At 45.7% G+C, this 27,680-nt stretch overlaps 1 protein-coding gene across 2 annotated transcripts; it reads right to left on the reverse strand.

Annotated features, from left to right (window-relative positions):
• Positions 1-42: 42 nt before the first annotated feature.
• On the reverse strand, positions 43-27,172 carry NEK9 (NIMA related kinase 9). Of its 2 annotated transcripts, XM_038136959.1 has the most exons (23): positions 26,860-27,172; positions 26,462-26,491; positions 25,535-25,712; positions 22,504-22,559; positions 21,561-21,631; positions 17,674-17,779; positions 14,647-14,778; positions 13,555-13,665; positions 12,928-12,992; positions 11,897-11,947; positions 11,072-11,264; positions 9,704-9,848; positions 8,507-8,707; positions 8,037-8,083; positions 7,048-7,203; positions 6,512-6,620; positions 5,819-5,980; positions 5,272-5,442; positions 5,000-5,059; positions 4,239-4,429; positions 3,844-4,008; positions 2,952-3,164; positions 43-2,551 (listed from the first exon to the last, which is right to left on the reverse strand). In XM_038136959.1, exons 1-23 carry the CDS (start codon positions 27,046-27,048, stop codon positions 2,429-2,431), a joined length of 2,925 nt encoding a protein of 974 aa, XP_037992887.1. In that variant the 5' UTR covers positions 27,049-27,172; the 3' UTR covers positions 43-2,428. The 2 variants fall into 2 exon arrangements, with proteins under 2 accessions (XP_037992887.1, XP_037992888.1); XM_038136960.1 differs by lacking the exon at positions 26,462-26,491.
• Between the last annotated feature and the right edge of the window lie 508 nt (positions 27,173-27,680).

Below are 27,680 nucleotides of genomic sequence, written 5' to 3' on the forward strand. Positions count from 1 at the left end.
TCTTGGAAAAAAAAGACAAGAAAAGGAGTTCAAACACAGGAGTATGAGTTTAAACATTTATTTTAAACAGAAATTCCAAACCACTCCACCCTTTAACCTTTCAAAGAAAGACAACGACAAACTAGTTTTCAGCCAGAGTGTCAGAGCAGGCATAAGTTGTGTTCCACTACAACAACTCAGTAGCAATACTAGCAGGAGACCAACACATATGGAGCTAGCACTGCAAGAAGGGGAGAGGTAAAAAGGGTTTTAAACTGCTCAAAGGCACTTCTGCCTGCTTGCCTTTCCATTTTCAGCCCAAGACAAAGGTGCTACCTTTAAACTGCTTTTTTTTGTTGCATAGCTGGCTGGTGTGAAATCTGTGGTCTGTAACAGGCATAACCTGGATAGCGTGAATCCTCTAAGGCACATATGAGATTGTGGAGCACAGGGCATCCTGTCAGGAACCCTAATCCTCCACTAGATCCGAGGGGAATCCAGTCTGTGCACCTAGCTTCCCAACTGCAGAGCATTGAGAAATGAGGATAGCAGTGCACTGCAGGAGAGCGACTCTCATCAGCTTGGTGCTTGCTTATTGGACATGGCTCAGGCTCAACATGGTTTCAGTCCTCAAAGGCACTGCTGCATGTGACCAACGACCCTCAAGCCGGGACCCTGACCTGAGAACTGGCTCCAACACACGTGGGGGAAAGGAGAGCAGAGTCACAAGGGCAAACAAGCCTGGCTGTACCAGGGCACCTGATTCTCACCACCTCCCAGGAGGGCTCTCCTCCTGCCCTGCTTCTGGTAGCAATGGACAGGCACACTGGAACGATTCTTGCCCTGGACACTGCATTGGGAAGACAGCACTTGATTCAGCTCCCAGATACTAGCAATAGGCACCAAAGAAGTATTTAAGGAGCATTATGTTACGAGCAAATGGTTTGGCATCCACCTCTAGAGACAAATGGGGAATGCTGGATTCCCCGGAATAGTCTCTCAAAAGAAGTCTGTCAGAGGTGATACGATATTCACCTCCAGCAGACCTAAGGCAATTCTAGTAACATGCCATCAATGGGGATCATTTAAGCCTGATGAAATCACAACTCCACTCTCACAGCAAAGGTGAGAGGAACTTAGGACTCCTTGGAGGCACCAAGTAAGGCAGGGGAGGCTAGCTGCTCCCGGGGATCCTACCAATCCCATAAGCTTTACTTCAAAGTCAGTTTGCTAATAAATTTAAGGGGAATAAAATTAACCTCATTCTCTAACAGAAAATTAATAAATCTTGAGCATCAGACCATGCCTCTTCCCATCTCCAATTTTCTTGGGAAAGCTTCTCACTTCTTGAAAGAAGGTGAATTCCGGACTGAGATTTGATCATTCATGGTCTTTGGGGAAGGCTACATCCTGAGACCACAGCAGTAGTGACCTATTCTGGGTAGGAAATGGCATTCCAGCTTCATCAGAACACTGAGTGGAAAAACACGGATCTTTCCCACACCCACACAGAGTGTAGGCACAGGGACTGAGCAGAAGAGAAGCCAAGCAGGGAGCAGCTACAGGCTTATGCCAAGAAACCAGAAACTCTGGCACCCAAACCAAGTTGAACAGCTGGAGCAAGAAATGGGTAACTTAGTCTGAGGCCCAGATGCTCGGCATCTGGTTGGGAGACAGGTGGTCTGAAACCAAGAACTACAGATCCAATCTCAGACACTCCCCACTACTGCTACGGGAAACACCTGATTCACTCATCTTGGTGCATTGCTGGAAGGTGGAAAGCCCTCGGCACCCAGAATAAAGCCTTCAAACTCTGTCTATACAAACCAGTGGACACAGCCATATGGCCAGAAGCTATGCCTCGAGGCCAGGGATGTGCTGTCTACTATGATCTCCCTAAGAGGAACATCTCCATGCCTCCAGAATGACACGTTCGCTGGTCCCTCTGCGCCTGAGCACAGGGAAGCAGCCTCACCGGCGGGGCCTTACCACGTGGTAAGGAGAGGATCCTAGTCCTTCACCCCTCTGAAGTGAAGGTGGCTTAGGGCTCAGCCAGCTTCAGTACAGAACATGTTTCCTCCTCTTGTCTAGAGATGCAGTGATGAATACTGGGGTCCCAAAGGCAGCTCCCAGGAAACAGTGAAACGATGAAAGGGCCACAAGCTGCTGCTGGAGCCATCGCCATAATGGGGCCGTTCTGCCTCATGTGCAGAACTGACAGATAAGGTACAAAGAGGAGCTGCTGCTGCTTCAACCACTGAGCTGGCCTAGAGCTCAAGGGCCCTCCCCCTCTCAAACTCACTCCTAGTTCATATCAAACGTACATGGGTGCTGCTCTGGAGCCTCCGGCCTCGCTCCTTGTCCGCGAGTGACCTGACGCCAGAAAAGCCGCTCTCTGCATTCGGTTAGTGTGCTGTGAAGTTAGATGGATCCCAGTGGGCTCAGGAGACTAGAGGTTGGAGCGGCACGAGTCCGTTCCCAGGAGACACCAGGAATCTGAATCCACGTCAGGTTTTGGATCCACTTCCATCTCCTCTTTGGTTGTCTGTGTTCCTTTGGAATGAACCTTCACCTGTCAAAACACACAGCAGTTACCCAAACAGCACCAGGACTAGCTGCACAAAAGCTAGAAGCTGCGCAAGGCCCAGTTCGGGCTCTCCACAGCCATTAGTTACTCTTTGCAACATATGACTGGCCATCCCTTCTCATCAGGATAAATAAAGGGAAATCCCAGGTCCCTCAAAGAGTGGGCCGTCCTCAGAAGAAACTCTTCTTGGCTTCATTCCTGTTTTGCTACTATCAGAGCCTGCATCAGCAGCTTATACAAGAAACAGGCATCTTTCTTAATCCCACCAAATTCTGTTCTGATAGAGACGGCTGTTAAGAGTGGCTCTCTTCTGCACAGCCTCCACAATCCGCAGGAGCGTGGTGAGCCCTGAGCATGGACGTGCACCCAGATGACAGATTCTCACCTGTTGCATTTCCTCCATCCTCCTGCAGAACCGCTGGAGTTGGGCACTCAGACGAATGGTTTCCTGCTGCAGCTTCTTCTGATCATCCAGACACTGTAAAACCAGGCCTCGGAGGTGCGTCACCTCCACTTGCAGAGCACTGCACATGCAGCCTGCACCAGGAGATGCATCCTTCCCTTCACCACATGGTAAAGCTGGACTCAGGCAAGTAGGCTGCAGAGACATGGAAGGAAGTCAGGCCAAGTTTGAGTGCAAGGCCAGGAGCTGTATATGCCACAAGAAAGGAAACATGCCCAGAGTGTTATCCCAGCTTGTTCCCTGACTTGCCAAATTTCTAGCAGGCAGGGTCAACAACATGTTTTTGTCCTCTGTACAAAGCCACTAGCTTCCTCCTTTTCCTGGGAAGGCTGTTCCTATCCTCCTAGCACCAAAATCCATATGGTTTACCCCCATTTCCCTAAGCACAGGATCTGCCTCCCTTGGGACAGAAAAGTCCTAGAGTTAGGTAGTCTCACAGGTTATAGTTTCTCACTGATTTTCTATATCAGTTCTTCTCCCTATCTCAATACAAATTCTGCTTTCTAAATTTCTGTTTTCGGCTAGGCTTCTGAGCCCTCAGCTTCTCTTTTTTTCCAATTGCATTATACACATTTTTCCCACAAAACTAATCTCATTACTTTAAACCTGACCAAGAATCAGCTTTGTGCTCCCAAAAAATCCCTGGGAATTCTTCTCTTTGCAGCATCATCTGTGATTATCACCAGCCCTCTTTTCCTCATCCAGATGAATTAGGCCTATTCAACAGTCTCTTCTCGGCTCCCCCCATAATTCAAACATTGCCATTTATGGTCCCCAAGAGCTTTTAGCCAAGCATTCACTTTGATAACATTACCCAGGGATCTGTTTTGGGCTTGCTTAATCCAACAGGTTCCTCAGAAGCCACTTTGAGTCCTTGCAGTTTCTGGTAAGGAAGAGTCTCCTTCTCAGGCTCTGAAGATGCCATGCTCAGAGGAAAGGGGCTGTCAGGCATGGGGATGAATTCAGCATTCTCCAGCTCCTGGACACACAAAAGAAGCTCTCTCAGGCCTGCCAACTTCCTGCAGGTCATTTCACCTTCTCAATTGATGCACCAACACCCTCTTGTGGTTAAACAGGCAGCAAGGCCTTAAGGGCTCTGTGCAACACGGCTCTAAGAACCTATCAGAGTATCCCTCAAAGGTGGAAGGGGCCACCCAGCTCTCCCAGCCTACATCCCCATTTTAAGGGACTTCTGAGAAGCCACATTACCTTCCGCAGCCAGCCAGGGCAGGAGCTGCTGTCAGCACTGTTGCCTCCCTTAGCTTCTGTAGTGCTGATCCAGCCCCCCAACTCACGATCTGCTTCCATGGTTCCCCGAAAGCCTCCACTGGGATTGGGGGTTTCTGCTTCCTGTTCATTATCCTCTTCCTCTCCTCCCCCAGTCGTGCAGCTCTGAGGCACTAGCAAACAAAAGGGAAAACTTTATACTTTTCCCACCTCTGCTATTCCTGTTGCAAACCCCAGATGGAGCAGAGAAGATGCATAAATTAGTACTGTATGGCCATGGTGAGAGCACATGCTAGCATTATCTCCCTCAGCAGTTTAGCTCCAAACACTCCCTGCAGGCCTCTCCACAAGGGCTTTTGTGCAGCAGCAGTCTTCTGCAGTTTCTTGGCCCCAGCCCTCCCACATGTCCAAGAAACTGGACTCCATCTCTCCAGCAACTAGAGCCCCTTCTCATATCAGCTCCCTTCAGTGAATTCCTCTCGGCTTTTCCTTGTCAAATTGAAGCTCCTCAACTACAAGGGCCTCTCTGAACCCATGTTGTTGTTTCTCCTCTGTTTCAGTTGTTGCTTCCTCGGGTTTGGGCCATCCCTTCCCCTGCATGGCACCAACTAGATTTCTTCCCTTTGAGCTCTTCTGTGAGGCCTTTCAAACACAGAGAAACCGTGCTGCAGGACCAAACTTCCTCCATTCAAACTAACCACTGAGTGGGCTCAAACCAGAGCTCCTCGGGGCATGTTACTTACCAGTACCAATGGACAGACCACTGCTGTTGGATCGTATTGTTTTGGAGTTCAACACCTTTTCTGCAAGGAGAGAAGCATGCTTTCAGTTAGAGTGCCACACAGAAAGCAAGATAACTCCTACAAAGCCAGTGTTGCAGGCCAATGGCTCAGAGCAGCTTACCACATTTCCCCCAGAAATCTGGCCTGTTCTCAGGCAAGATTTATACTCTCCTAGCAAAAGAATACATCATCATAGACAAGATCCCAAAACTACATCCGAAATTTACACTTACCAACAATGATGATGGTGTGCCAGCCACGGCATGACAGGTCTGGAACATGATGCAATGATCCAAATATTGGCCGAGGCCACGAGGTACAAATATCTGAGCCGTGAGTTCTCTCAGTTGGGGTCATTGCCAGACGCCCATTCCCACCATTACCCCAAGCAAAGATATGGTTGTCTGAGGAGAGAGAAATTCAGGGGCTCAATTCCCTTCCTCCTTCTCAGCCTGTAATTGCTGTAAGGATCAGTCTTTCTGCTGTAACTACTATCCCAAAGTATCTAATCCACCAGCTCCATTTTGACCGTGGGAGAACAAACCAGTAACAAACCTAACAGGCAGCCACCAAGTCAGTACTCTGCAGCCTTACGGACAGCAAATACTTGGGGGTGCATGGGGGTGATTAACAGGGCAAGACAGCCCCAGTCTGGGAGGATTTCTTTATTTCAGCGCTGTGCTGTGGGGCTGGTAAAAGAAACAATCAGTGGGAGCCAGTTAACCCCTCTGCAGATTAAGTTTAAAGTAACCCACTGCAACTTGAAAAAGAGCCACTCACCGTCAGTAGCAGCTATGGTGAATTCATCTCCACATGAAACCCTGATCACCTGCTTACCCCCCAGGGGGCCTCCCAGCAGGTTTATTCCCAGGTGCTTCTTATAGTCCCCAACACCAAGCTGTCCGCACTTGTTGGAGCCGAAGGTCAGCAGGCGGCCTCGCTCTGCGAGGAGGAAGGAGCAGACAGTCACAGTGAGGGCCCTACTCTGCAAGCAGCCATGCAGACAGAGCACAGGCAGCAACAGGAATGGCTCTGCTGAGCAGCCAGCCAGGCTGGAAGGGGACAGTGCCAACCAAAAGGAATGGGTTTAGCCTGGAAACACCTCCCCAGTTCCTTTTCCCACTGCTTCTCTTTTCTGATGCTGGGGGTTTGGGAATGCTCACAGTTCTCCGACTGATGTGGCTTGGGCAAAGCCTAAGTTGATCACAAATGATTCCTCTGCTAGGTCAGAGCATAATACTTCCCAAAACTTTTTTTTTTCTCCCCTTTAAAAAAACAGGAAGGCTGACATTTCTGTTTCAGCTGGCCAGGAAACAAGACTGCTGAGAAACAGGAATCCTGAGTTCCGGGAGCAGGCATGAACCTTGCTACCAAGAGCAAAACCCCCAGCGTCAAGGGCCAGGCTGAAAGGGCAAAGTGGATGTAATGTAATTCAGCAACCAGCATTCAGTTCTTACTGCACAAGGCTCTCACCATCAATAGAAGCTGTGTGTGTCTTCCCTGGAGAAATGGTACGGATCTTGTAGAAGGACAGCTGCTTGGCCAAAGTAAGGGAAGTGGCGTATGCCACCTCACAGTACGTCTGACAAAAGATGTGGGTAAGCACAGAGTGAAAAAATCACACATTCATCAGCTAAGACCTACTCAAGCAAGCTCACATCTGACCACAATATTAAACCTAAAGTTTAGGTTTTAGGGACCTCAAGTCTAGGTTTTAGGACTTAAAGACAGTCCTAAAACAAGTATGATAAAAACCTGCCAGAATCCGTATCACTGGATAAGTCACCAGAGCAGCTCACACTGTTTCACTACCTCAGATCTGACATAAGCCCACAGGGCAGACAGAAAACTGAGGAACAAATTGCCCCTTCCCACAATCCCAGTACCCATTGTCTTGACTGGAATTAAAACATTGGCACGAAGCTAAAGAACACTTTGTCAGAGAACTTCCATTTCCCCATACACTACTGATCGCTGGGAGCTGGAGCCAGGGATCCAAACACACTCACATCATGATTGATTATCCCCGCTGTGCACTGATTCAGACCCAGCTTGTTGAATTCGTTGAGTCCACATGCCAAGACTTTCCCCGTCTGGGTAAGCAGGAAAGTTCCATCACAGCCACAGTGAACGGACACAATGTTTAAGGTCTTCGGAACATCCACCTAGGTGGAAGAAATACATCCTAAGAAAATAAAAATCCCAACACCTATTACATGGATGCTGGCACATGGAAAACATACGAGGGTAGAGCAGTGGCATAGCTAGTCTGGGCATTATCAATAGACAACACAGTTACTTTGAATGAAGGTGTAAGAATACCATAAAGTCTGTAGCCTATGGAACCTCTGGGCACAATGCAGATATTCAAGGCAGGCACCAGTGACCAGCACAGGAACCTGAAATATGATGCATAGGCAACCTGGCCAGATGGGCTCTACAAACACCAAACCCAGTTAGGTGAGTAGGACTGGGTTTGTGTCTGTGCCATGTGGGTGTGATACTGTGGGATCACACATCTTTGGCTTCCAGGCACATCCTTGTTTGTTTCTAACCCCCAGTGGGTTGGAATACTGCAGTCACCTCAGCGCTGTATTTCAAGAGGGTTTTACTTTCAACTAATCTTTAACTCATTATATTACATTAAAGACTCGCAGTAGTTGCACTGCTGTGACTTTCCTCTACAGACCCAAGGTAAGCCATTTGGTATTTCTCACTTTGATTTCTACAACATTAAGCTGGCATTTCCAGTTCCATCATGGAAATCAGAGCAACGAAGCTCTAAGCTATGATGCTGTCTGGTTTGTGAGTGGTATGACTCTGCCATGATTGCTAAGAGAGAAATTAAGCAAAATGAAGGGAGGAAGCAAAGTTAAAACCCTTGAAAATTCTATAATGTGTGAAAAAACCACCTGAGCCTCAGAGAGATAGTATTTCCAAACAGCAACTAATTTGGATTTATGCCCTTGCAGATTTTGAGAAGTAGTCACAGCCCTACCTTCTGAGGGGTGTAGTGATCTTCCTCTGAATCCAGGCCCAAGCGTCCTGCATCAATGAAAATACTGCAGTTAAAATGGCCTCCATATCTGAGAACTGGTATTGTCTCTCCACAGTCCCAAAATAATCTCCCCACAGAACTAGAATCTCCCTGCTCCCCTACATCCATCATCGCCTGCCAACCCTCAAGGGAATCCAGCCCCACTCACAGAACCATTGGGAAGCCAAGTGGCACCTTAGAGCTTTCCAGAGTAAAGTCCTTCAGTCAAGTATGACTTTAGTAAGAGTAAAGGCTCCAGCCTCCAGTTCTCCATTTTTACAAGGAAAGAAAGTCCCTAACAAACAATGTTTTTTGCCCCCAGGGTATAGACCAGGCAGCCCTCACCCAGGCCCTCCATTACACATCTGCACCAAGCCACATTCCAGCAGGCACGCCCCAGTGCCTTTAGGGTTCAGGGAGACTCTACCTACCATACTCTCCACAGCCCCACGTGTAGACTTCTCTGTTCCTGGTCAGCACTGCCACATGGTTATCTCCACATGAGACCTGCTCCACAGCATTGGTAAGAAAGAAATCCAGCTGCAGGGGCTCAAGCACTTCAGAGCCATAAGCCTTGTCAACGCCAATGCATCCATAATAGTCTGAGCCAAAGGCATACACCTGGCCCTCATCTGAAGGACATAAGGGAAGCCTGGTCAGCACACAGGGCTCACGTTAGGCTGCATATTAACTTCTTAGGACATGGTCAGAGCAACTTCTTTTCTGCAATCATCCTCTTCAGTGCAGAATGTCATCAGGAGACTATGGAGTCCTTTCTTGTTCATGTTAAGATGGATCTTATATGACAACGTGCAGCTACCTCAGTGCCAAAAAAATCTTTGGTTGAACCTGCCAATTTCTTTAACAGTAACCCACAAATTGATTCTGTGGCCACCTAAGTCACTCCTTCCTCAAAATGACCATCTGAGATTATCTCTGTCAAATTTCTGCCTTTTCAGCACTGGCAAAATAAGCTTGAAACTACCTTTATGAGAATAATTTCCATGGGTAAAGCAGAGCCAGATTCTTCTATAACAGACAGCACCACACCTAACACATCCATTACAGTATGAGCAGGGTTAGAGCTAGAGACAGCTACCAGATGTCAAGCATTCTGAATTAAACAGCAAATCCTAGATACACATTCTTTTTTTGTCACTGGGTGATTCTTTCCCCACAGAGTCCAAAAAGAGTTTCAAACATATCTACATTCTCAACTTCAGGCTTCACTGTCTTTAGTGTGAGCATGAATAGAGGCAACACACGCATTGGGAAAAGCAGAAACTCTGCACAGACACATGGATTTGTGGTCAACACCCAGCTTTATCACCAAAAAGGAGCACATCCTTAGCAAAATCCCATCCTTCTTGGGAGTCAGTATCTTCCTCTGTGTAATAATGCTGACCTATCTCAAATGTTGAGATACAATCTACCCCAGATGTAATAATGTTGGTACTATCCTCAAAATTGAGGGATGAGTAACATACAGGGCTTCCTCCTTTGTGCAGGAAGCTGCTTTGCTAATCTCATGGTGAAGGCAAACACCTCCAACAGCTCAGCAAAGTGACAGGACTTGTCAATGCCTACACATCCATAACAGTGTGAGCCAAAGGAGTTTGAGCTCTCACCCGTGATGCACACTGTGAAGTCATCTCCACAGGACACCTGGCGAATGGCTTTGCCCTGAAGCTTCTCAACATGCTTTGGCTGCCGGTAGGAAGCTCTGTCTCCATGTCCCAGCTGCCCATGCAACTTGGTGCCCCCCTGCATATTCTGCAAGACAGAAACCCCTGGTGAGGTTACATTCCCAGAATCCCAGAGGTGGTGTCAATAGTTAACAGTAAACAACAGAAGCAAACAACAGAAGACTGCAAGGAGCAAGAGAAAATACATTCTGTCTGCTCGTGGGAAGAGACTGCCATCTCTGTGCATAGAGCAGGCAACAATGTCAGTGGCAGCACAGGCTTTCTGGCATGATGCACTAACAAGAGGGATCCAGTCTCAGGTCAGCACCTGGTGAGGAATCCCTGCTCCTTCCTCATCTGCCAGGCTACAGAATCTGCTCCCTGCTGCAGGACTAAAATTCATCCTTCAGCTTTTTCTACTTTTCTAAATCCTAATGACTGCAAAGAAATACACAACCTGAAACAAATGCCATTGATGTGGCCTGACACAGCAATTATACAGGAAAATTATACAAAACAAGAACTGTTGAAACTAAAATTATTAATGGCCAGCTAAAAGTTTTTAGTGGTTGTTCTTGCAGGAACACCCAGCAAACTACTCCAAATTGGTCTCCCCCTATTTGGATCTCTTTCCTTTCTTACTGACTTCTAACTGTTTTAGCAGATTCTGTATAATCAATATAAAAACCCACGAAAGCCAGGAAATGACCTCCATGTCACAGACCATCTCAACCTGAGAAGACTGAATTCAATTGTTTAAAATGCAATATGTGCTGACATTTTTTATTCACTTTAATAAACTTTAAACTATTCCAGAATTTCCACTCATCATAAAAGGCAGAGCTGTTTAGCATGAGATCCCTCTGCTTTCAGATGGAAGTTGCCTTGCAGATGACAACTGTATTACAAAAAGGTCACTCATCCCACCCATTCTGATCTTGAAAAACCTCCTCAAAAATACAAAAACTGAGAATCACTAAGTCTCCACTGCACGTCTAATTAGTCAGGAACAGAATGAAGAGATGTTTGACTCAGTGTTTGGGCCTACAAGACCACCAACTACAAACCTCAAGTGCACAGCAAGTCTCCAAGACACTTCCTGTCACAATGGAAAATGTCTCCCAGAAATACCCTTGCCTTGGGAGACTTGGGTCAGCCCCAACTCAGATGGCCTCAGTGTCCCCAGCAGTCAGAATTCTCCCTTTCCAAGCCTCCTGCCCATCTGATTCAAACAGGCTCGTGAGCAGTCAGCAGTAGGTGTGAGCCCCCCTCTCCCACTGTGACCCACGTCCTGCAGCTTGTCTCACTCACCACCCAGGTGTAGAGCTCCTTCTCCACCGTCACCACAGCGAAGTGAGTGTTACCAGCACACACCTGGCGGGCACTGCAGCCACTTTTGATGGCATCCAGCTTCTGGGGGGTGGACTTACCACCACCCCAAACATACACCTCGCTAGTGCGTGAAGTCACCACGGCAATGGGAGCCTCGTTCATGGTACTTGACCTGCACAAGACCCCCCCAAAACACACATGCTTTCATGAGTTTGCATTCCCTGTCATCACCCGTTTTCCTGCTGTTGTCTAGCAATTTCCTCTTCACAACCATTCATGGTTTTTACTTTAAAAAATTAAATTCAAAATCAAAATCAAATTCTATCTGATAAATAACAGACAACCAGCTATACATGTCACAGAAGCTGCCTGCTTCACAGAGCAGCCCTGCTTGCAGGCTTGCTGGGAACTGTGCTGAAGCTCTGCTATATCAGGTTTTAGAGAAGTTATTTATATTAATGTAATATTCATCATTCAGACAGCCATATTCCTCCTGCTGAAGGGAATCTGTGTGAAAGGAGAGATCTACATTACAACTCGGGTATGTAGGCTGCAAAGATGACATCCTCAGTAGGACAGATTAGAGCTGAATGGGACAGCTCCAGCCATCCAAATAAGTAGGACATAAAAGGCAGAGTAAAACACAGGACAATAAGCATGCAGCTGCTGTGTCAAACTTCTAGCATTTAGGGATCTTCTAAACTACACTATTCCATTAAGGTTGTCACAGGCTAACACTCTCAGTTCCTCTCTGGGGAGCTGTTCTCTCCATACTTCCTTTCAAACACATGTCTAAATAATTACCTTGGTCGCTTATTTGGCCCATTAAGCAGCGTGACTTTCTCTTCCATCTCCCTGCCAAGGGAGAAAAAGGATTTTAGGAAACGGCAACATTGCTCTATGCAATTTATTGACAAGCAGCACACACAGACTGTTTTCCTCTCCAATAAAATGCTGCTGCCTCTTGGAGGAAGCATGGCAGCTGTTTACCAGCTCGCAGCATACACAGTAAGTAGAGCAGAAGTAATGCACCACAGAGCTAACAAACTTTTAGAAGAGCTGAGGACAACAAACTGTGTCTGCATGAAAATGCGGCCAACCAATACCCATAATGCACAAGAATAACCTTAAAAGGCTAAATATTATCAGGATTTGGGCTTTTACCAATGCCTATAGGGAGACAAAACTCAAACTCTGCTGATCACCAAGCAAAAGAGTACTGCTATAAAGGACTAAGTCTGCTCTACCCAAATAAACCAATGTGGAATAGCAACAGCCCAGAATTACTGTCCACCTTTCAGGACAAGATAGTGTGTGCAGGCTGATGGCCAGACTAAGCTAATATGGGCCACTTTCAATGCAAGTCTCCCTCGAAGAGGGAGGCAACAAAAGGAAAAAGTGGGGGTCTCTATACTGAATGAATATACATCATTCTCTATACTGGATGATCCATATATTTTGAATACATATACTCAAAATGGCTTTTTCCAATGATTGCAAGAGGATCTCTGCGACTCTTCATTCACAGAAATTTGAAGAGTAAAAAGAAGCATTGCTCAAAGAGTCTCAGAATGGAATACCTCAGGTTCTCAATACAACAGCTTCTGAGGATGCAGAGACCTTTCCCATGCACAACAGAACATCACACCAGAAGACAAGACTACAAAAATGCACTTTTCCCTTAAAGAAAATGAAGGACTTAAATACCTGCCTCACATCAGTCTAAATTCACTTAAGGAGGTTGCTATGAAAGCATAAACACCACCAGTCTGCACAACCCCTCCTGTTTTCCCTGTCAGCCATCTGGGTTTTCAGGCAAGACCATCTGAGATTACCTCCTGCGTTTGCTCAGAAGGGGATGTTCAAGCAATTCATCTGCAGTGGGTCTCTTTTCTGGGTCCTGAAAGAAGGAAGCAACAAGTAATTCTCTGGGAAATACTCATCATCTACAACAAAATCTTGGGCCAGAAGACCTCATTTAAGCCTGCATGGACTTCCTTCCTTGACTCTCTTCAGAAGGGAAAGGAATTAATTCAAATATTTAGAATGAATAGAGATAAATACTATGGATGTGCAGGAGGGACTTGTATGCTCCAAAGGCATTAATGTTATGTTTGCTTTCAATAAATTAATTCCCTGCAGAAAGCCAGAGCCCTAAGAGACTGTACTGAGATGATGCTCCTACCTTCACAGCACTGCATTAAAAAATAATTGCTTCTGCCAGCCCATTAAATACCTGTGATCAGAGTAAACCCAGCACACCTCCAGAGCCTGCAGGACTGAGAAAAAGCTTTCAGAGGACTGGAGAATGCCCAACCTAGGTGGTGCCTCAGGCCTCACAAAAATTACTCTGCATCAACAGCTCACATACTGAAACAGGCATGTCATTCCCCTTCACCCCACATTCCATGGCTGAGACAGCTGGGAATGGTTATATGAAAGTTAGAAAGTATTTCACCAACCTGATCAAGGCAGGAGTTCACCATCTGGATCAGCTCCCAGGAGTAGACAGTGGAATCAACCTCCATGGCACGATTTCCCTGTACAATCTTCACACAAAGGTTCAAGGGATTCTAGGCAGAAACCAGAAGCCAATCATAATGGAACCAAACTGGACAATGTGTCCAATGGGGAGAGATGCTATAGGCCACCATTATTTTATTCCTCCATCTCTGATCAGGACACACCCCTCTTCTTCCCTGCCAAGCAGGTTCTCCAGAAATCCAGTAACAACTCCTGCAGAAATGGTACCTCTGATAGGTCTTAGAGGCAGCATCCAGCTTTTCACCAAATTCTCTAACAGTGCAGGGAGATCAGGCTTCCCTTCGCATGAAATCTCCTATGTAGCACATTGCCATGAAATACAGCACAGCAGCAAAGTTGCTGGGGACTCAAGAGCCATCACTGGAGAAAGTCAGGAAAGGGTGGCATTTTCACATCTTCTCTTTCAGGGTTACAAAATCTTGTCTACAATAACTACCAGCTTTTTCCCATCATATGGCACAAACTAACAAATCACATGTGTAAGCCAGCAATGCTCCTTTCACCCTCCCCTGTGCCAGCTTGACCAGACTTCTCTTGCAGCCAAGTTTTGAGAAAGAGTAACAGGATTAGATCCTATGAAATGTGAAGGCCGGAACCTTTTGCTACAGAATGCTACACAGAAAATTCACAGCTAGTAATGCTGAAAGAGCAAAAGACTACACAGTCACAAACCTCCTCCTTGTAGTGAAAAGGACACTTTGTTCACATCCATGATACAAATTAGCACAGTTATTATTCTGCATCTAGTAAACATGAGCAGCAGACAAGGGTGGGTTTGGCAGAAGCCAGGGAGGCTGCTGCATGAAGGCAGAAGGGAAACCTGCACAAAGGGTAAGAGGAATCATGCAGACATTTTCTCTGGCTATAGCTGTCTCAGGCCACTGGTTTTTAATTAGCGGATTTAAACAACAATGAAAGAAAAACATGACTGAAGAAAGCTATGAGCTGAGTGTGAATCTTAGGACAATAAAAAATAAGGTTATTCAGTCCATACTGGTTTGCAGACTTACAGTAGCATCAAAGGTCCTCTTCAGAGTAAGCAGCTCAAAGATGACACAGCCCACAGCCCAAATATCTGATTTGAAGTTGTATTTCACACCCTGGCAGAGTTCTGGGGACATGTAATATGGAGTTCCCACCAGCTAGGAAAAAAACATTTAAAAATCAGAAATGTTCCAGCAGCTTTCAATTCAGGAACTCTGTATCCATTCTGTTCACACAGGGCAGAGCTAGACACAGCACTGGTGATACACCTCCCCAATGTGCTGGAGGGATGGGAACAATAAGCACACTTTTTCTCCTGCCATCCACAAACTTGTCTGGCCCTGAGCTTCCTAAAAGATCCTAGACACCTCTCTTCTCATGAACCTGATGTGGTACATACTTCTCACTAAACCAAGAAACACAGCAAGGACTTTCCCCTCTCAAATATACATCATTTAGGGGTAATCAAGGCCTTATGTACTGACCAGGCATATGGAAACCATCACATGAGGCTGAAGAAAAAAGGATCTAGCAAAGCTTCCAAATATAGATGCCAGACCTTAGCTATGGAGCCACAGTGATCACAAGATAGTGCCAGGACAAAGGCTGCTCTGTCTCAAACAAAAAGAAGGGTTCCTTTTGGGCCAGTATGTAGAAAGCTGGTTTGAGTCCCACCCAAAAGGCTTTCACTTCAGAAGTGGACTTTCCTGAACAATTCTTTTGTGGAGAACAAACACCCCCACCACACAAACATCCAAACCCCTGCACATAAAAACAAAGGCCTCCCAGGTACTGCAGAAGTAGTGGCTTAGCTCAAAGTCACAACAAGGAGACACAGAACAAACGTGATAAGATGTAAGAATGAAGCTCCCAGATGAATAGAGCTCGCTCCTTAGAAAGAAACTAGACAGCAAAACAAAGTAAGAGAGAATTTAGAAAAACAGAAATATTTATAGATGACCTCTTTTCAACTGTCTCAGCAAAGCTCCAAGGAACTTTACAAAGCCTGCCCTTCATGAGACTCTGCAAGTACCCTGGATACCCAATGGGCACATTCAGAGTCTGCCATGTCCCTCCCATTTCCTGTTACAGAGCCTGACCGCTGCAGAGGTACACGAGTCCCTGCCATGGGAAGGTTCAGAAGCCCTGAGATTCTGAGTATCACATAGAGAACTAGGACACTGCACCTAAACCTTTTTTAAGCAAAGGATAATGTAAGCTTTCTGTAAGACAGATGTATTTTCTGTATCTTCTTTGGTAAATGGTAGAAAATGATAAATTAAGAAATAAGTGTTTAGTAAGAAAGATGTGAACATTCTACAAAATCACAATTTGACTGCTACAATTACAAATACTGATAATAACATGTTTTGCACTCATTTCCCAAAAAATTACTTCCAGTCTGTCACTGGTCATTAGGTTACAAATTGAACAACTAGACCAGAGCATAGCCAGCATACAAAATATAGTTGAAGGTGTGTAGTTCAAAATTTTTCATATGTGAAAAAGGACAAAACAATGTTTGCAGATCTAGTAGGTATAGATGAATACAGACAACACAGGCAAAAACAAACCTGGAAATTCACAGTACAAACCAAACTGCCTCTGAAAGTCAGAAGGCCATGAAAAGTGTGACAAAACAAAAGTGGCTCTACTGCAGCCCAGCCTAGTGAAGGCTTCATGCAGCAGCCTTGAGTTCCCACTTACAGAGGAATTGCACAATAGGGCTCGTGTACTGGAAGGGGACTGGCAAGTATTTAACTACACATCCTAAGAGAACACCAACGCCTGGCATTAAATTGAATGATGCAGGCTGGTAAGAGGAAGTGTGAGCTGGCTTGTGTCCCAGTAAAGGCTTTAGCAGACAGGAATCTCAGACAATGTCTCCCTTTCCAAGCCTAACACTCACCACAGAAATTAATGGAGCTGAGAAATCCAAGCTGAATCTTTTAGGTGCCTGCAATACAGCTTACCCTGTGTCATAACGGGCTGCAAAAATGCTTTCTGGCAGGGTCTGGAACAAGGCCAAGCTTGACAGCCTTCTGGTAGAATTAATCTCTCCTACAAAGCTTTGTCCCCCTTCAGGAGCATTACCAATAAACCATACATCTGGTTATCATAAGAAACACAAGTGCCTTTCTTGCTTCTTCACAATCCAGTTCAGAGCCCAAATATTAAAGAGATTTGAGACATGCCTGTGGCACAGTGCAATGTCAGGCACACACATCCAAGCTATCTCAGATCCACCGGAGGCAAAATTTACCTGTTAGCACAGCAGCATGACAAAATTAGTGTAATTTGTTAAGCTGGCCTTAACTAGCCCAGAGGGGTAACATTGCTCTGATGTGACTATAAAGCTGTCTCTGTCCTTCAGCTAGCAGTGCCTTCCTGTTACGCAGACTCACCTTTAGAAGTACCATGCCTAGGGGAAAGAAGAGCAGTGTTCTCTAGCATGGCTACGCTAGCCCATATTAGCACCTATCTTTAGTCTGCTGCTGCTTTCCAGAGACAAACCTCCAAAAGGTAACCTGGGAGCAAAGATAACTGTAGGCTGGCTGCAACACACCAGCAAATATGGCAAAGTTAGTGAGACAAAGTTATGAAGTTGTAGCAAGGTGGGAGTCAGACTCCAAGTCATAAGTGACAGGACAAGAAGAAATGGCCCCAGTTGCACCAGAGGAGGTTTACATAAAATACCAGGAAAAATTTCTTCACTGAAAGGGTCAGGGCATTGGAACAAGATGCCCAAAAAAGTAGTTGAGTCACCATCTCTAGAAGTGGTCAAAAAAACCTGTGGATGCAGCACTTGGGGACATGGTTTAGTGATGAACACAGCAGTGCTGGGTTAACAGTTGGACTAAATGATCTTAGAGGTCTTTTCCAACCTTAATTCTATGATACCACAACACTGAGGGAAATTGAGGGGTGAGGGAAAGGAAAATAACAGAAAACAAGCAGCAAGAATGTACAGCATCCCTGGTCTTCTGCAAGGCATGCAGAGATGAAAAAAAAAAACACAACTCAGTTTGCACACAAAGATGGCAGATACTCACAGTCTCAGCCATAGAGTACTCAGAGTTCAGCTTCTTTGCCAACCCATAGTCTCCCAATTTAATCAGGTTTGCCTTGGTTAGAAAGATATTTAATGTCTTTATGTCTCTGAAATGAGAAAAAGAAATTCAAACACTCAAATACGCTTACAGATTTCACAGTTGTTTACAGATTACTATATTTTCCCCCCAAAATGAGCTTCTTGCTACTCTGCCAGCACTCTGTCACACATAGATGTACACAGAGTCCTCCAAAGGCAATTTTGCTCCAAGTACCGGGGCAGTAACTGCAGCTATCCATGTTTTATCACATTCCCCACAAAAACACAACACAGTTGCAAAAGCTCAGGCTCAGACACCTATGTAAAGGCCACAGATCAAAGATAGTTCTTTCCCCCCTCTCAGTTTCTTCTCGCATGAAGGTCATTGAGCAGGTCTTATTTTTGCTAGTTTTATAAATAGACCCAAGCCAGGAGACGCTGAGCTCACTAAAAACATAAGTGTAAGTATGAATATGTATGTATGCAAATATAAACACATACACGGAGGGTGTGAAATAGATGCCACTCTAGAACTTAAGCATAATGTCCTTATCCCTCAAGAAGAACTCTTCATAATGTGACACAGGATTCTAGCTCGTGAGTTGGCTGGGCTGAGTGAGAAGGCTTTAGTCTAGCTTTGAAGGGGGAAGGAGATAAGACTAGGCTGGTTAGACAGGAGCCTGAGGGCTGCATGCCAGCGTTGGGGATGAAATCCATAGGCCAGGTGAAGCGCATCTGCACCAACGCGCACAGCGTGGGTGACAGACTGGAGGACCTGGAAGCCACTGAGCAGCAGGAAAGCTGTGACACAGCTGCCATCATGGAAATGTGGTGGAGGGACTCGTACCACTGGAGTGCTGCAGTGCAGCTCTTCATAAGGGACAGCGAGCAAGGACAGACGGGGGGTGGCTCTGAACGTTAGGGAGCGTTTCGACTGCACAGAGGCCAGAGTCGGGGACAATATGGCTTGGTGCCTGTGGGTGAGAAGCAGGGGGAGGATCACCCAACCAGAATGAAGAGCCAGATGAGACTCCACAAGCAGCTGGCTGATGTTTCGTGATCACCAGTTTTTGTGGGAGATTCTACCCTGTTGCATGTCTGCTGGAAACCCAGCACAGCAGAGAGGAGGCAGTCTAGGAGGTTCCTGGAGGGTGTAGAAGATAATTTCCTGACACATCTGGTTAGAAAGCCTACTGGGGCAGCACCTGCAGCTTCTGAACAGAGAAGGGCTGGTGGGACATGTGGTGGTTGGAGACCATCTTTGGTACTGACCACAAAATTAGTTTCCAATTCTTGGTGAAGTAAGGAAGGGGGTCAACAAAACCTCTGCATCTTGGAGTTCTGGAGGGCAGCCTTTGGTCTTTTCAGGACACTGATTCAGACAGACCCTAGGGAAACTGCTCTTAAAAACAAAGGGGTCTAGGAAGGCTGGACATACTTTAGGAAGGAAATTTTAGAGATGCAGGAGCAGGCTGCTGGAGCAGCTAGCAGCCCATGGCTTGTGTAAGTACACTCTTTGCTGGGTTAAAAACTGCCTGGGTGGCCGAGCACAGAGCGTGGTGGTGATGGGTGCCACATCCAGTTGTCAGTAACCAATGTGGTTCCCCAGGGCTCAGTGTTTGGGCCAGTCCTGTTAAATATCTTTATAAGTATTTTGGACGAGGGGATTGAGTGCAGCTTCAGTCAGTTTGCAGACAACACCAAGCTGGGCAGGAGTGCAGATGGGTTGGATGGTAAGGTAGGCTCTAGAGTCGGATCTAGACAGGCTAGATCAACAGGCTGAGGCCAATTGTAGAGGTTCAGTAAGGTGAAATGGCAGGTCCTACACGTGGGCCACAACAACCCCTGCAGTGCTACAGGCTGGGGGCAGAAAGGCTGGAAAGCTGCCCAGAAGAAAAGAACCTGGGCATGCTGGTCAACAGCAGCTGAACATGAGCCAGTGTGTGCCCAGGTCACCAAGAAGGCCAGTGGCATCCTGGCCTGCATTAGAAGAAGCATGTCCAGCAGGACCAGGGAGGGATTGTTCACCTCTACTCAGCACTGGCAAGGCCACACTTCAAGTCCAGTTCTGGGCCCCTCCAGAAAGACATGATAGACATGGAGGGGCTGGAGCGTGTCCAGAGAAGGGCAACACAGCTGACGAAGGGTCTGGAGCAGAAGTCTGATGAGAAGCAACTGAGGGAGCTGGGGGTCTTTAGCCTGGAGAAAAGGAGGCTCAGGGGAGACCTTTTCACTCTCTACCACTGCCTGAAAGGAAGTTGCAGCAAGATGGGGGTCAGTCTCTTTTCCAAGGTAACTGGTGACAGTTGTCCCAAGAGGAAAATGCCTCAGGACACACTGGGAGAGGTTCAGATTGGATATCAGAAGAATTTCTTCACTGAAAGGGCTGTTAAGCATTGGAATGGGCTATCCAGGGAAATGGTAGAACCACCATCTCTGGAAGTGTTCAAGAAACAACTAGACATGGTACCTAGTGCTATGGTTTAGTTGACATGGTGGTGTTCAGGTGGACTCTTGAGACCTTGGAAGCCTTTTTCAACCTTAATGATACCATGATTCTATGTACTATGCCCAAGAGATTGAAAGGCTGATGGCCACAAAAACGCTGAACTCCAAAAGCGACAGAAAACACTCTCAGACAGAGTAATCTGTGTGTAGTTTCAGAGATTGGCACAAGAGGCTGGAAATAGAGAGGAAGCCCCCACAGCATGATATGCTTTTCATGGCCAACACTTCTTGACACCCACTTTTCCTAACATACCATCAAGAACTTCCCAGTGTAGATCAGGAAAACATCAAGTAAAGCAGCACTTTGCATTCGTCCACTTGGGGCATCGCAAAGTCCTGGGTCACTCTGACAATGTCTGCAGCAGAAGGAAATCACTGCAAACATTTAAACAATTGCTCAATTCGTTATTATGGAAGGATTTGGGGCCACACACGTTCAGAGGTGGTAAGCAGGAAATCACTGCAAAGCAGGACAGACATGGCACCTGCTTCAGGCCAAAAACTTAGGCACTACTTTGCTGAGTGTAGGCTACCAACCCCTCATTAGCAAGGCTTGCCAACCACTAAAGATTCAGAATGGCAGCAGCCAGGATGCTATCCCACAGAAAACATCTTCACACAGCTATGCCCATAAGTTAGCACATGATCCAACTGTGCTGGAAGTGGCTGTCGACATGTGCAGTACTCCCCAGAACATCATGGCCTCCTTGAAACACACATAAGACGTGAAATTTACTGCTCCCAAAAAGAAAAGGGCAATAGAGAAAGGTAATTAGCTACACATTAAAATCTCAGAATAACTATCAAAATTACCACTACAAGCTAACAGACTGTACTAGCTCCTTAAGTAACAGGCCAAAGAAATACGATTCAGACAAATGCAGGACAAATCTTCACATGGGTTATATTAGAGCAACAGACAAATGCAAAGTATTCATCACCATTAGCCTCCAGGAATTACAGAATAATGTACACATTGGCTTGCAGCTATTAACTGTGAACAGGTCAGAAGTACCTTTGGCCTGTGGTAAATGCTCTTCCTACCCACTTTAGCAAACATCATTTATGCACTATCGCAATAAAGGGCAAATTTACTTCCTTCCTATGTGGATAAACTCTTTGTTCACACAGCTGCAGTTCCAACTTCAAATACGAGATTTCCTGCACATTTATCACAAGACGGTTTCTAGCCCAATAAAAAAGGGATTCTTAACATCTAGGAGATCCTATTACACTGTGGAGAGAAGCTCTGTGCTTGCTTCAAACAGAGAAGCAAAGAAGTTCCTCACTGACCCCCATGAACTGCACTGGTTACCCCAGCTTTCTGTGTGCCACACTTACCTGTGAAGAATTCCAGCTCGATGAATGCAGCTCACAGCTGATGCAATTTGGAAGAGATACCAAACCACCATCTGCATAGGTAAGAATATAAGCATAATGTGAGGCTCGAAAAAAATTTAAAAACCACAAAACCCTACACGTCCCTGTCACACTGAGGCACAGCAAGATGGCCTGGCCATACCATTTAGATGCCCCTTCAGAAGTATGAAGATTTTAGAATTTCCTGGTTTGGAAATCTCTAGAACAGATATTTCCATAGGTAGATTGTTCTACTTCCATTCATAGTGTCTGTCCTGACAAGCATTACAGATCCAATAAGTGAAAAGACTTCAGAATGACAACTAATGACCACTTGGACAAACATCTACAGTTGTGCTCTCCAAAATATGAACTGGGACCATTAAGTACTCTCCATGAGCCAGAAAGCCTTAGAAGTCACTATATAAAACAAGCAAGTGTGATCATTAATCAGCTCGGCATGCAGTGAAAGCAGACAGCAAAAAAGTAAGTTTAAATAAAATAAAGACAGAAAATAAGAAGAGTAAGATAGATTCAAGGAAATTACTTGGAAAAAAACCACATACAAAATTATTAAGAAGGGAAAGAAACAGAGGAAAACAGTAGGAAAACACTAGGAAAAAATATAGAAAGGTTTAGAAGTTAAATGTTTGCCAAGATGATTAGGTGAAGAAAGCCAGCTCTCTTTCATTATTCCTCCCTTGGAATTTATATACTCCTTACAGACAGTTTAAAAGGAAAATAAGACGTTTCAGATAGTCCCTAAATGCTTGCAATATTGAACGAGGAGGATACCAGCCCCCAGATAAACAGAGAAATTCCCCACCATCACAATGAAAAAAATTTGAAGAAATACACAAATAATCCTACAGATTGCCAGAACATCAGGCCAACCCCACTGCTCCCTCAAACCACTCCAAATTACCTCTTCTTCAAATAACTTGTCTTTCTGTCGCAGAATCTTATCGTAGAGGTTCCCTCCTGTAATTACAAGCGAGTGAGAAAGACAGAGATGTTCATCTTAGTTAATGGCAGCAGTTACTCTGCTCAAGTGCTGCTGGGAATACTCAACCCCCCTAAGAGATCTGATCAATCACTACAGCTCTCTCACAGCATTCCTCACTTGAACTCATCAGGCACTCACAAAATTAGGTTCTTTTTCCATCTAAGAACTTCAGTGGTGTATTTAAGCCTAAGCAGAGACAATTCTCTAACACCACCCTTTAATACTCTCTGAAAAGCAAATCATTAAGTCCAGCCAGCAGTCCCTACTTTCTTACTTACTGTTTGGAAGTGCTGGGGTATGTAAACATATATGACCTGTACACCAAATCATGTGAGATTGTCCAGTTCAGCATTATATATACAAATAATACATTAAAAAGGATAAAGAAAACATTTTTTTAAGTCAGAGTAGTCCCTGAAAGCACAATTTACAGTCTTTCCCTACCTACTCTCCAGCTCTGATTGGCCTCTCCTTTATCTGCCATGTCAAATACATTGGTGCAGAATTCACAAAGCACTGACAACAGCTGTACCACTAACAGAAGCCTGAAATCAGCAGAAATCTTTGGTGCACCCCATAACTTCAAGAGAGCAGACTGAAAATCAAGGAGAGCTAAAAGAAATAATGCTGTGGGCTGCAGGTATTTAAACTTCCAGTCAGATCAGCACCCAAACAGTAAATCCCAAAACTCTGATCACCTCCTCTTGCTACTCCAATTCCCAGTTATCATATATTATGTCCTAATTGTAATGGATCACCAGGACCATTCCCATGGTGCAAGACAGCTTTAGGCTGCATGATTTCCATTGGCTTGGCAAGGGGTAAACTCCTTTGTCTACTTGAGAGACTTAATCCAGACTTCCATGTTAGGAAGATTTTTCTAATTAAGATTCCCTTCACTTAATTTCTTCTCATTCAGCCTTGTTGTAACTTCTCAACATTTCTTTTTTCTGTCTTATGTTCACATTTACAATTTAGCTAAAAACCACTTTTCACATTCACAATTTAACCAAAGTACTCACTTCTGCCTCTTCTTATGAACATCTTTTCTAACCATTCAAACTTTGCAGGCCTTTAGTCAATCGTATTCTTCACCTCTCTTCTTTTCCCATCTTTTTTGCAGCTTTTCTGAACCAAAGAGCAGCATGATAGGTACTACATTGCCAAAATCCTACCCAAGGAGACAAGTTACCTCTTGACTCATATAACCAATACTTCTATGCACATATATAGAAACCAAATCCAAATTAATTTTGTATTTGTTTCATCTACTCACATCTAATCTTCCAAGGTAGGTTATTATCTTTTCAATTACTGTATTTTATAAGTTATTTCTTCCCAAATGTATTTCATTTGTATTCACTGATGTTATCCCATGTTAAATCCAAGTCTTACAGTACCATGATATACACATGGAACTGAAGGCAAATAAATCAATAACCTCTATAAAATAGGGACAACATTTGCTGAAGTTTGAAATTCTTTTCTAGATCTTCAGAAGAGACAAGCCAATTAAACAGCAAAACCTTTGGATTCTGACAAATGGCTGACAGTGACTAGACCAGCTTTACTTTAAAAATTACAAAAAAAAAAAAAAAAAGAAACAAAGAAACAACCATTTGTGCATTGGGACAACCACTATGTGGAGGTCCAAAGATTTCCTCTTTCTCATGTCCCTTGTTCTCCACCATTCAGACACATTCAGGCACTCATCTCTTAGTTATTATCCCAAAGCCAACAGAGGCATTTACAAATGTGCACAGACATCAAGACTATGCAGCTTTTCTCTATGCCCTTCAACAAATTTATCATGGCCTCAAGCATGCAGTCTTTTCAGGGCAAGTTAGTAATTGACACAGAGAGAGGACCCCTAAAATAAAAGGTGCCTCAAAGACCTAACATTCCCCTATGCTTGCACTGGACTACACCCTCCATAAGAACAAAAAGCAGAAAAGAAAAACCAGCTTTGGCCAAGCTGCCAACCAGGGTGTGTGACACCCTTCTAAAACACCTTGTACAACTCTGTTGTGCTCTCCAACCTGTTTTAGTCAAAGCAATCTGTTGTATAAGGTGATCACAACACGATTATACCCTTTTCCAGCAAAAAATGTTTCTACCGATGAGCCAAGGCTTAACTCAAGCCCTACACCAACACCAGATACTTGTCTGGGGAGCTGTCCCACTCACCCAAACAGGAGCCACACTGCAGTTCTAGGCATGTATCCTGTTCCAGCAGTGTAAGCTGTGCATGGGCTCCTCTTCCTGCCATCTAAGAGCAGCTGCTGGTCACAACCTCATTGCAAATCCTTCTATCGCTCCATCCAAGCTAGAACTGCTTTCCCTGCCAACTCCAAACACCACCATCTGAGCTACTCTTGGACAGATTTTTCAAACTTTCACCACCACCAGAAAGACCAGGTTTGCTGTTCAGGGTTTTTTAAATAGTAAATGTAAAAGCTGAAAGCAGAAAGCAGGAAAAAGTCCTGACTGCAGTGTACCACGACATTTTTAAGCTCTGATTTATAACTGCCAAATTATAAACCTATTTAAGTGACAGTACTGAAGAAACAGCCCCACTCTGTACTGGTAGAGATGTCCACAGAGTCCCCTGGTCTTTTCCCACTGCCCTCCTAAAAGAACACAGCAAGGTGCACTGGAAGTGTTTATCACCAATAATCCACTCCTTTCAGCACACCAGCACACCATTCAGAAAACTCAAGAAATCATCAACTGCACAGAATGCCTCCTACACTACTGAGCTTCTTTTCCCAGCACCTGAGACACAAATCAGAAGGGTTCTCAGTCTCTTCTTCAGGAGCTATGCAGCAGAATTCACCGCCACGCCTCTGCTCCCCAGACGACACCCCAGAAACACTTGCTGCAGGTTCTGCAGAAGGGTGACCCAGAGACATGGCAGCTGCCTGTTCATAAATGGGAGTAGGGATCTCACCATTGCAGTACTCCAGCTCGATCAGGAGCGTGGTGTTATCCATGAAGTGATTGTAGTATGCAATGATGTTCTCATGCTGCAACAGGGCCAGGATAACGATTTCGTTCAAAGCGTCACGACGCTCCTTTTCTGACAGCCGGGTCAGGTCCACCTCTTTCCACACTACAAGTGAGTCATCCTGAAACACAAAAACATTTTTCAGTTAAAAACACACTCTTATGAAGAAAACAGTATGTGCCTTTATATGCAGGGAATTAAAATACCAGGAAAAGTAAAAGGCTTTCCTGTCTCTTACAGATTTCAAACAAATATTCTTCACAACTTAAGTTCTGAGGTTTGTAGTTTGTCATTAGAAATAGGAATGGCCTGAAGCCATCTTGCTAGCTGGCCAGCACTCACTCTGGGAAAAAAAAAAAAACAAAACCAAAACACCAAACCAAGGGAAAGACACAGGGTTTGTTTTATTTCAATAAATACTAAACTTACTCCTCTTCAACAGAGGGAGAACACTGTATTTCTAATGCTGTAACTGTAAGATATTGTACAAGACCAAAAGCTATTACAAATATTCAAAGGAAAAAGCCTAAAGGAAAAAACACCTCTCCAAACCAAACCAATAAGGAAACCAGAATGAATTTAGATTTAGTTTGCCCTTGTTAGGCACACACGCTGTCAGCCATGCTATGAGTGATCTCTCAAGTGAACAGTGTTCACTTATACCTGGACAAGCCACGGCACCTCAAGGCGGCCAGAAAAAAAATGAACAACTTTCCTTTGGAACTAAATCAACTATTTTTCCTTGACAACCACTAAAACCACAGCTACAAATGAACTGGATGATATTAAACGAGTTGGGAGCAACGGGAAGACTGGCTTCTCATCCAGTCTCCCCTGATTACACCAAAATGCTGAGCATGTGAGAGTTACCTGTATGAGATGACCCCATGTCCTCTGTAACTGGAACAAAACACAGAACAATGAGCAGTCTACTAGCGTCGGAAGAACCTCCACATCTCCTCGCCAAACTTCAGGGGACCCAGAGACTGGCAATGCCCAAACGCTACAAAACCCCGGCCCTGCACCCCCGGACACTAAGGGCTGAAGCTGTCACTTCGTCTCCGGGCTGTTCCCAGAGCGGTGCCGGGGGATGTCACCCTGGGGGCTGTCGGTCACCACCGGGGCCGAGCCCTGCTGCGGCTCGTCGGGCACGGGCGCCTTCAAGCACCGGCCCCGGCGATCGCCCCGCCGGCCCCGGCAGCGGCCCCCGCCCCTCTCGGAGCGGCGGAACGGAGCCCTTCTCCCGCCGCCGGGGCCGCCTACCCTACCTCGGTGCGGCGGTACAGGGTGGCCTCGCCGAAGGCGCCGCGGCCCAGGGTGCGGATGGGGATGTAGTGCAGCTCCTCCTGCTCGCCGGGCACGCCGCCGCCGCCGCGGGAGCCGCCCCTGCCCGAGGACTCGTTGCCGAAGTCGGAGCTGATAGAGTCGCAGTGCCGCTCGTACTCGCCCAGCGACATGGCGACGGCGGCCCCGCTCGGCCCGGCGCTCCCTCAGCGCGGCCCCGCGGGCTCCATGTCGGCTCCCGACGGCGACCCGGAACCGCTTCCCGCCGCTGCCGCCGCCGCGACCCTCCGCGCTCCCGCCCCGCCGGGCCCGGCCCCCGCCCCGCCCGCCGCCGGGCCCGGGGCGCACCGAGCCGCCGCCGAGCGCCACTGCACCTCCCAAGGAGAGAAGCGTCCGACGTTAGCTTCGTAGACAGCTTTTAGAAATAAAAAAACTGCCTGAAGTAACTGATTTGTATTTAAAAAGTAATTACTGCTTCTTATTGCACAGATGTCAATGTTTCTTTTTGCTTAGCCGTGCTACACATAATAGACGTTATTGAAAAATAATTGACACAAGGGAGAACACACACATAGATAAACACCACTACTGTACCCCCAGCACAAAGATCTGCTGGAGTAGTGAGAGCACTTGCAGTAGATCCATATTTCACACTGTTAATAAAGCATAGCCATCTACCTCTCTGTGCCACTCACAGTTCATGGATGCTCACTCTGACAATGAAATAAACTAAAAGCTTCATAAATCTTAGAGCTGAAGCTGCAATGACTTCTCTGTCATGAAGAAGTATTTGCAATCCTAATCT

This window comes from Motacilla alba, chromosome 5 (assembly GCF_015832195.1).
Source record: "Motacilla alba alba isolate MOTALB_02 chromosome 5, Motacilla_alba_V1.0_pri, whole genome shotgun sequence".
Taxonomy (NCBI): domain Eukaryota; kingdom Metazoa; phylum Chordata; class Aves; order Passeriformes; family Motacillidae; genus Motacilla; species Motacilla alba.

Coding starts and splice junctions, on each gene's coding strand:
- NEK9 (XM_038136959.1), bottom strand. CDS start 27,048: ATGTCGCTGGGCGAGTACGAGCGGCACTGCGACTCTATCAGCTCCGAC. Junction 8,084..8,506: donor GTGGGGCTGTGGAGAGTATG/GTAGGTAGAGTC, acceptor TCATTGATGCAG/GACGCTTGGGCCTGGATTCA. Junction 3,165..3,843: donor AGCCCAAAACAGATCCCTGG/GTAATGTTATCA, acceptor ATGTCTCTGCAG/CCTACTTGCCTGAGTCCAGC.